The sequence below is a fragment of the Egretta garzetta genome, unplaced genomic scaffold, assembly GCF_000687185.1.
Source record: "Egretta garzetta isolate BGI_Z169 unplaced genomic scaffold, ASM68718v1 scaffold34, whole genome shotgun sequence".
Lineage (NCBI taxonomy): Eukaryota > Metazoa > Chordata > Aves > Pelecaniformes > Ardeidae > Egretta > Egretta garzetta.
This window is the reverse complement of record NW_009259586.1, coordinates 3,420,611-3,428,762: the sequence shown is the minus strand read 5'-3', so window position 1 is coordinate 3,428,762 and position 8,152 is coordinate 3,420,611. Positions and strand designations below refer to the sequence as shown.

The 8,152-nt window shown below is 62.8% G+C and overlaps 1 protein-coding gene across 1 annotated transcript in view; it reads right to left on the bottom strand.

The window, feature by feature from the left end:
* Positions 1-8,152, bottom strand: part of RHBDF2 (rhomboid 5 homolog 2) — a 17,779-nt gene that overhangs the window by 3,516 nt on the left and 6,111 nt on the right. The window contains exons 3-17 of the mRNA XM_035893269.1: positions 6,310-6,459; positions 6,078-6,202; positions 5,303-5,495; positions 5,020-5,232; positions 4,319-4,447; positions 3,802-3,935; positions 3,321-3,533; positions 3,045-3,156; positions 2,408-2,482; positions 1,829-1,990; positions 1,571-1,671; positions 1,019-1,082; positions 779-873; positions 467-542; positions 6-23 (exon numbers count right to left, since the gene is read on the bottom strand). Of these exons, the coding sequence (XP_035749162.1) occupies positions 6-23; positions 467-542; positions 779-873; positions 1,019-1,082; positions 1,571-1,671; positions 1,829-1,990; positions 2,408-2,482; positions 3,045-3,156; positions 3,321-3,533; positions 3,802-3,935; positions 4,319-4,447; positions 5,020-5,232; positions 5,303-5,495; positions 6,078-6,202; positions 6,310-6,435 (1,836 nt within the window). The 5' untranslated portion in view covers positions 6,436-6,459. The remainder of the gene's footprint in view (positions 1-5; positions 24-466; positions 543-778; positions 874-1,018; positions 1,083-1,570; positions 1,672-1,828; positions 1,991-2,407; positions 2,483-3,044; positions 3,157-3,320; positions 3,534-3,801; positions 3,936-4,318; positions 4,448-5,019; positions 5,233-5,302; positions 5,496-6,077; positions 6,203-6,309; positions 6,460-8,152) is intronic.

Here is an 8,152-nt window from a genome sequence, read left to right as displayed (position 1 = left end):
GCGACCTCGTCCGGGCAGTGCACCTGCAAAGGCAGGCAGGGTTGGGAGGGTGATGGGGGCTTGGCCCACACCCCAGAGCCGCAGGGAGCAACGGGTGGGTCACAGGGATGTGTGGCTGACGATGCCACGCATCAGTTGTTGGGGAGGACCCTGGGTGGTGTGGGGCATCCAGGTGCTGGGGAAGAAGCAATTGAGCATCCCCAGTGCCCCAGAGATGCTGCAAGGCCGTTTTCCTGCCCAGGATGCACCTTTCCCAAGGACACCGGTGCTGCCTGGGTGAGGTTGGCTCAAGTCCGATGTTTCCCCTTGCCCCCCACCAGCAAAGACGGGCATGCAGCGGCAGCCTGAGTCCAGCCGAAAGCTGGGCAAGTCCCTGCACTTTGCATTCCCTCTGCTCACACCCATCCCAACCACATCCCAGGATATTATTGCTAGCATCATGTCCCACGTCCCCAGCCCTGCTCACCTGTGAGCAGAGCGTTGCCTCCTCATGGAAGTAGCCGTGCATGAACTCGCAGTATTCCCGCGTCGTGATCTCGCAGCTGGGCAGAGGGCAGGCAGCAGGCTCGCTCAGGGCAGGGCTCGCTCCCCGTCCCCCCCGCAAGCATCCCCCTCCACTCCCAGCAGCCGGTCCTGCTGCCACCATGCTTCCCACCCCCCTGAGGCTCTGTAACCTCCCTCTCCTGGCACAGCTCCAGACACCAATAGGGCAACAACGGGCAGTGAGGCAGAGCGGGGAGCTGAGCCCGGGCCGGGTGCCCCCATCGCTGCAACTCACCTGCCCTTGGTGCCGATGCAGCAGGGTCTGCCCTTGATCTGGCAGTCCAGGTGGGCGAAGCCCGTGTGGTTGGTTTTGGTCTCGTAGGTGCAGATCTACAAACAGGAGGGAGAGGAGCCAAGGTCAGGGTCTGGCCCCGGGTTCTCCCCACAGCCCCTTTGCCTGGCTTCTCGCCCGCCGTGCCTCCCACGGGGCTGCCACCACGGTGCCACCAAGCTCGCAGCGGCACCGGGCTCTTACCGGCCACTTGGTGATGTCGTCCGGCCACACGTGGGGTGGGTTGGACGCCGGCTCCTCACACGTCCTGGCAGAAGGAGGTGAGTGGGGGATCAGGATGGGTCCCCCCCAGCACATCCCTCCCTGCAGACAAGTAACCCCACGTCGGGCACAGAGAGCCCCAGGACCTGCCCCTTCCCCTGGCTTGGGACGGATCCTGCACCTTGGTGTCCTACAACACCCCACAGCAGTGCCTTCTGCAGGCAAACCCCAATGCACTCACATCTGTCGGACAACCCCGTCCATGCCCCCTGGCAGCAACACCCATCCCAGCAGAGTGGGCAGGCAGGGGCCAGCGCAAGGCAACAGTGTCACCCTACGTTTAAGACAGACCCCACCTCAGTTTCCCCACTGATTCCTTCTTCCTTATTGCTCTCCTATGGTAAGAGCCCCCCAGCCCCTTGGACAAGAGGATTCAAGGCATCCAAGATGGAAGCACAGCCTGACGCAGCGCCTCCACTGTGCCTCGCATAGAGCCGGGTGACCGCAGCGCCTGTCCCCAGCCGTCACTCCTACCTGGGGTCCTGGTGACACACAGCCCCCGACGTCCGCTTCTCACCCAAGCCTAGAGCTGGCGCGTTGCTGCTCGGCCACTTGATGAACGTCGCCAGCGTCTCCTGGGGAGGATGAAGAGATTGAGGATGGGGCAGCGAATGCACCGCTCTGACCCCAGATGCATCCTGCCCGGGTGCCGTGCAGGGTGGAGATGGTTTCCCCCCTTTTCCCCTGGGATCCCCACCACTTCCCAGTGCCCGTGGCGGTGGCAGCACGCACCGAACAGTCCTGCGGCAGGGTCTGGATGCAGCCCGAGTTGTCATTCTGGACGCAGCAGCCGGACCCACGCTCCCGGTCTCGTTCGCGCCGGATGAGCCGCTCCACCTGCCGATCCTTACGGATGCAGGGTGAGAACTTGGCTCCCAGGTGGATCAGGTCGATCTGGGAGGGAGATGCCAGTCCAGGGGATGCTCCATGCCCCACCCCCCTGCCTCCCCTCCCTCCAGCAACCCCTTGGGAGAGCTCAGCAGGGGCAGGGGGTCCCCACAGGCGATAGCCCTCAGTGTCAGTTACCCCAGTGGGGGGGGAGAAGGTGGGTGGGAAGGGGATGAGGTCTCTTCTGACCATCCCACCATGATGCCACAGCTCTGGGAAGCGCTGCTGAGCCCCGAGACCAGGCTGAGACCAGGCAGCAAGTCCCAGAGGGATGGGAGCATCGAGGGTGCGGGGCAGCAGGCTGGGATGAGGGGTGAAGCTCTCCCCCTGGGGAGAAGAGCAACCCAGGGACCCCCTTGGCTCAGGGCAGGGTGGGCAGAGGCTGGTGGAGGGCGAGGGGCAGTGGTCCGGCAGAGCCCTTACCGAGCTGGGCCCGATCCAGAAGTTTTCCTGCTGGATGTACTTGACGCTCTCGTAGACGCCCTTGTTCCTCAGCACCTGCCAAGTTGGGCCAGGGTCAGCTCCCACCAGCAGGGCTGGTGCTGTGGGAGTGTAGCCCCCCCCTCTCCGCTTGTGGGGGGCTGAGCAGCCCCCTTCATCCGAGGGGAAGGGCTGCAGGGTCCCACCAGCAAAGTGGGAGGGAGAGCAGCTCCGCTGCCAGCATGTGTGCCACTGCAACATGCCGCTGCTTGTCTGGCACAGGCGGACCCCTGCCCTGGCTCTTTAATGAGGCCTCTCAAACAGCAGGAGCCAACAGCATCCCAAGATGCTCCCAGATCTATCAGGGAGCACGACAGCATGGGACACCAGTGGTCACAGTCCCCCCAGGAGGATGAATGCCTGCTCTTCTCTCCAGCTTGGGTGCTGGAAGAGCAATGCAGCCATCTGCTGTTTCCCGAGATTAACCCTGGAGGGAGGATCACCCCTCTGTGGTGTTGATGCCCTGGGCCCAGGCACCAGCCCTGTTTTCCTCAGCAGCCAGTTGGTTGCCATTTCAGAGCCAGACATGTCACCGGAGAGCTGGGAGGGGACAGCCCTGGCCAGTAGCTCTTAAACTTACTAACTCTGTCGTCACATGCTGGGTGAAGCCAATGGGGGCAACGCCGTAGGTGCCGATGACCAGCAAGGTGATGAGGATGTGGACAAAGGTGATCCAGTACGTGAAATATGGCCTGCGGAGGAAAGGACCCAAAATCTGAGTGTCTCAAGGATGGCTGGGCAAAGGGACGCTGCAGTCCCCCAAGCCCTGATCCCCAAGCATCAAGGGGGACACACATCTGAGTTACAGCCGGGGAGCCCCAAGGAGCCCCCTGCCCATCCCATGAGTCCCCCTCACCGGTGGCTGTCTGTGATCTCCAGCTGCGACTGCACGATGCTGCTCAGGCTGCGGCGGTATGTCCTGTTCAGCCACTTCCCCACCACCCCCAGCCCGTAGTAGCGTTTCTTGCGGTCGAAGGCGAAGTGCTTCACTTTGGAAGCGATGCGCCTGCCTCGCTGGGGAGCCAGGCCGGCGCTGGCAGATGCCGAAGCGAGCTGGACACCCTCCCGCCTGCAGAGAGAGCAGAAACCCATCACATCTGCTGAAAGGGGCCAGATGAGAAATTCCCTACGTGCAACCCCATAGCCACAACCCTGAGCTGGGGAACGCCAGAGGGTGCCTGGGATGAAGGCTAGGGGCACCTCTTGGCTTCATACTCCTAGGATGCTGCCAAAAATGCCCAGTGCCCCATGACTGGGACGGCTAGGGACATTGTCCTGACTGTGGCAGGGGACCCGGGCAGCCTCAGGGGCAGCACCCACTGAGAGCTGGTACTCACGGGGTGGGCTGCTCCACCTCGAGGGACGCACTGGCATCCTCCCCCACCGGGTGCATGCGTAAATATGTGGCCGATAGAGGTGGTGACTCGAAGACGTCATCGGGCATGGAGTAGGTCTCGTCGTGCACGTCCATCTGGAAGGAGGACAGAGATGCATTCTTGGATGTGTGCAACGGGTGAGCAACCTCCCCCTGACCAAGCGCGCCCGTCACCAGGCCAGCCTGGCTCCCCCTGGCCCCGCAGCCAGAGGAGGGGGTGATCCCCATCGACATCCCATTAACTGCACGTCTCAGGGCATGAAACATGCCCACGACGGTGGTGTTGCTCCCTGCCACTCCCAAGGAGCATCGCAAAGACCGGGGCTCTGCAGCGCCGGGCACAGCTGATGCCCCTGCTCCCAGCAGGGAGAAGCACCGACACGGGGGTCCCCATCAGAGCCCCACTCCACATCCAGCCCCCATGCAGGGGCAGCGGGACCCCTCCCCGCCTCCGGTGGCCGGCATGGAACGGCGCTTGCCTTACTGAAGAAGGATGAGTCCAGGGTATCAGCAGCATCCACCATGTCCTCGTCCATGAAGCTGGGGTACATGAAGCTCCTCTTGTTGCTCCTCTGCTTGGGAGCCAGCGGCTCCAGGACAGAGCGTCCCTTTGGCAGGGGAAGCAAATGAGGGTAAGCAACCAGGAGCCCCCTAGTTTTTGCAGCACCAAGGGTTTCTCGTAGCTTCCCTCCCCAAAGCCAAGTGGCAAGGATTAAATCCCAACTGGCCACCATATCCCCCCAGCGTGGGAAGGCAGCAGGGGGAGCTGACAGCAGGTGTTGCCTTTAGCTCCTCAGAGCCAGCGTGCAACCACGACCATGTTACTCAGCACCACAAGTGAACGCTGAATCCCATTTGGTCTCAGTCCCCCAAACCTGTCCCCAAGGCTTTGCCCAGGGCTCCCCAGGAGCTAGAAATCTGCCAGAGAAGCTTCCCGGCTCCTCATCAGTGAAACCCAGAAGCTGCTTTTTTCTAGGGATGTCCAGCTTTCACCAAAACTTCTCTTTTTAAGCAGAGCTGAGGTTAAAACCCACGAAACTGCCCCCCCCACACACCCACTCTGGAGAGACAGCAATCTCTGTGCAAAGCAAAAAGCCAAGAAGCAAGGATGAAGGGCAAGGGACAGAGCTGAAACTCAGGTCAGGAAGAAGACGATGCCCCCTGGGTTCCCAAAACTTACGCGTAGAAGGGCTGCGGCTGCCTTGAAGCTCATGTGGGCGACAGACTCCCGCTTCCTGCGTGGCAGGCGGCTGTAGCCGGAGCGGATGCTGTTGAAAGATGCCAAGGAGACGACACCGGGGGTGAGCGGGGGCAGGACGTGGTGGGGTGTGTGGGGACGGTCAGTCTCCTCGGGATGGCGGAAGGGACGGCCCCTGGCCAGCGGGTCCACGATCTGGAGGAGGGAAGAGTGTCGGTGCTGGGAGAGCAGGGTTGGGAGCCGGACCCCGCACCCCGAGCTCTACCTTGGGCATCTTGGCGGGCTTGGGTGACTCGGTGCCTTGGAAGGAGGGCACCTCCTGGCTGGGCAGCTCCATGTCGCGGTAGGCAGGCTTCAGTTTGCCGTATCTTATGCTGCAGTGCTGCAAGCTCTTGCGTTGCCACTGCTGCCGCTTCCCCTCCCAGTCGCTGCTGATGCCAAACCATTGCGCCGTGCCCCTGGACACACGATGGGCATGCTTGTCACCCACCTGATCCTCCCACCCCAGGTACTGCCACCCCACCCAGGCGTCCCCTCCAGCAGGTGATTTGGGTTGGGGTGTCCCAGCTCAGCCTGCAGCAGAGCAAGTTTTGAGCTGGCTGTGGGTCGGGGAAGGGGTGCTGCAAAGGGGTCGTGGGCCTTTGGGTCTCTCTGGAGAGGTAACTCCATCAAGACTTGCACCTTGCACGGGACAGTGCATCAGCTCTGGGCTGCAGCAGACGTCCAGCTCAAGGTGCTTTTGAAAATCCTACATAAATGGGGAAGAGAAATTTTCCCAAGGTGCAAAACAATGGTTTGAATTAACACAAAGCAATCCTGCTGTGGGATTATCCCCAGGCAGGCACCAGTGAGTCAAAGCAGAGCTGCATGAAACCCTCCAAGGCGTTCCCTTCCGAGCCCCAGCTCTCCATACCCCCATCCCAACTCCTCTGCTGGTACCCACAGCCACAACACCCCAAGGGGGACCGACGGACCCCTCTGGGGACCCAGCCACCACCGCAGCCTGCCCTGCCCTCATGCCACCACTCCCCGGCCCTCACTTGCGGATGCTCTGGGACAGGGAAGTCTGCCGGCGGAAGCCAGGCTGGCGCTCCGAGCCGTCGCATCCCTTCACGCGGGACTCCTGCAGGCTCTTGCTCTTTCGGTAGATGGGGACCTTGGAAGGCTGGAAGGCAGAGCAGGCGTGAGGGACAGGATGGCATGGGGGGGTCCCCTGGGGATGGCAGCCCCCCAAGTCCAGCGGTGGGATGGACACGGCTGCCCGCTGCTCACCTCCTTGCGGGCACTGTCCTCCTCCACCTCCCGGGGGGGGATGATGATGGAGAGGTTAGGGGGCTTCTTGCTCTGCAGGCGGCTGCTGCTGGAGCGGCTGCCCCCGTTCTTGTCGCCGGCTGACATCTTGGGCCGGTGGTGGTCGGCAGGCTGCAAGGGTGCAAGGAGTCAGCGAGAGGGGAAGAAATATCCCCGCAGGAGCTCGCATGTGGGGAAAGGCTGGCTCCCAGCGGGAGATGGGGCCTCACCAGTGGGATCTCACCAGCCACAGCCCCCCGCACCACCGGCCGTGCTGCTGAGACCTTGCCACCACCAGCACAGCCACCACACCCAGGTTTGGGTGGACGGGAGGGCTTCTGTCCCCCAGGACCACCAGCACCACCCCTTCTCCTGCGGGGAGCAGAGCGAGGGATGGCAGCAGTGACAGGGTCAGAGCATCCCCACCACGTGCCCGTGGGACATCACATTTCACACCCCAGCAGGGTGCGCCTGACCAACTCAGCACGTGCATGGGAGACACGGGGGGATCCCTGCAAGCCCTGGCCAAGCCCATGGCACGCAGCTGCGGCTCTCTGACACGGAGACACCAGCCCCCCCAGTTCAGCACAGCAAGGGAGCCGAGGGAGGATCACAGGCGCTCCTGGGGGGGTCTGCGAAGAGCTCATCTTGCCTGTGCAGGGCAGGGTGGGAAGGGAGGGGACGCAGCCAGGCAGGGGACACGCAAAGCCTGAAAACACCCAATTCACATCCCCAACCCACACCACAGCCCCCGTGTATGGGACAGCTCCTGCTGCAGTGAGCGGGGCTGGGGCAGCCCATGCCACCTCCAGCCATGGAGCCAGGACCCACCGTGTGTTGGGGTGCCCGTGGGAGGGGAGACGCGGGACATTCCTCTCCGACATGTGCACGCACACGCCAGCCTGGGAGACTGAGTCCTCCCCAGCACCACGTGCAAGGAGGGGGAAGCTTAATGGCCAAGAGGTGGTTAATTCCTCAAGCAATCCCCTCCCAATGGTCCCTGCAGCCCAGCTCTACTGGGCAGGACCTCACAGGAAAGGTAATTCCACCCGCAAGGGAGCGAGTCCCAGATCCTATTAGGGACTACGGGGGCTCTCGAAGGGAGGCAATGGCCCCCTCTGGCCTCTTTCCATCCCCCCCAAGCACGTGCCAGTGCCCAGGGGAATTGCACAGGTCTGCGAGCATCCCCCGTGTCCCCCTCTCCAGCACAGCCATGGCCACGGCGATGGTGCCACCTGCCGCACCCTCCCCATGTGGCGTGCATCGAGCCCTGCTGCAAGCTGGCCACAAGGACTGGCATCCCCATGGGATCTGGTCCCATAGAGATGGGAGCTGGTTCTCTCCACCCAAGGGGGACAGCAGAGTCCCCGGAGGGAACCAGGTGTCCCGCTGGGGCTCCTCTGCTGCCACCCACCACCACCAAGTTGGAGCTTGGAGTCCAACAGTGCCACTAGCTGCAAAGCTCCAGCTCGACCCATGGGCCTACCCCCTCTCTCTGCCCAGGACACCAACAACCAGCCCAGCCTCATACTCTGCTCTGCTTTTGTCAGGTAAGGGTGCCCAAGCAGTCAGCTGGGTGATCGAGAATACCCCAGCTCCCTCTGCAACAGGGTCCCCCCCTTTGGCAGCATGTGTCTGAGCAGGAGGCAGGCACAGGGGCACTTTTGTAGCTCCCCCTGAACCCTGAGCAGCACACTCCCCTCAGACCCCACCACAAGCAAAGCCTGGGTCTACCAGTGTGAGCTCCCCATGGGACCAGCTCCCTGGGGACGTGACAGTCCAGGACAAGCTCCCTGGGGACACAGGAGCCTGGAGCCAGTGGCAC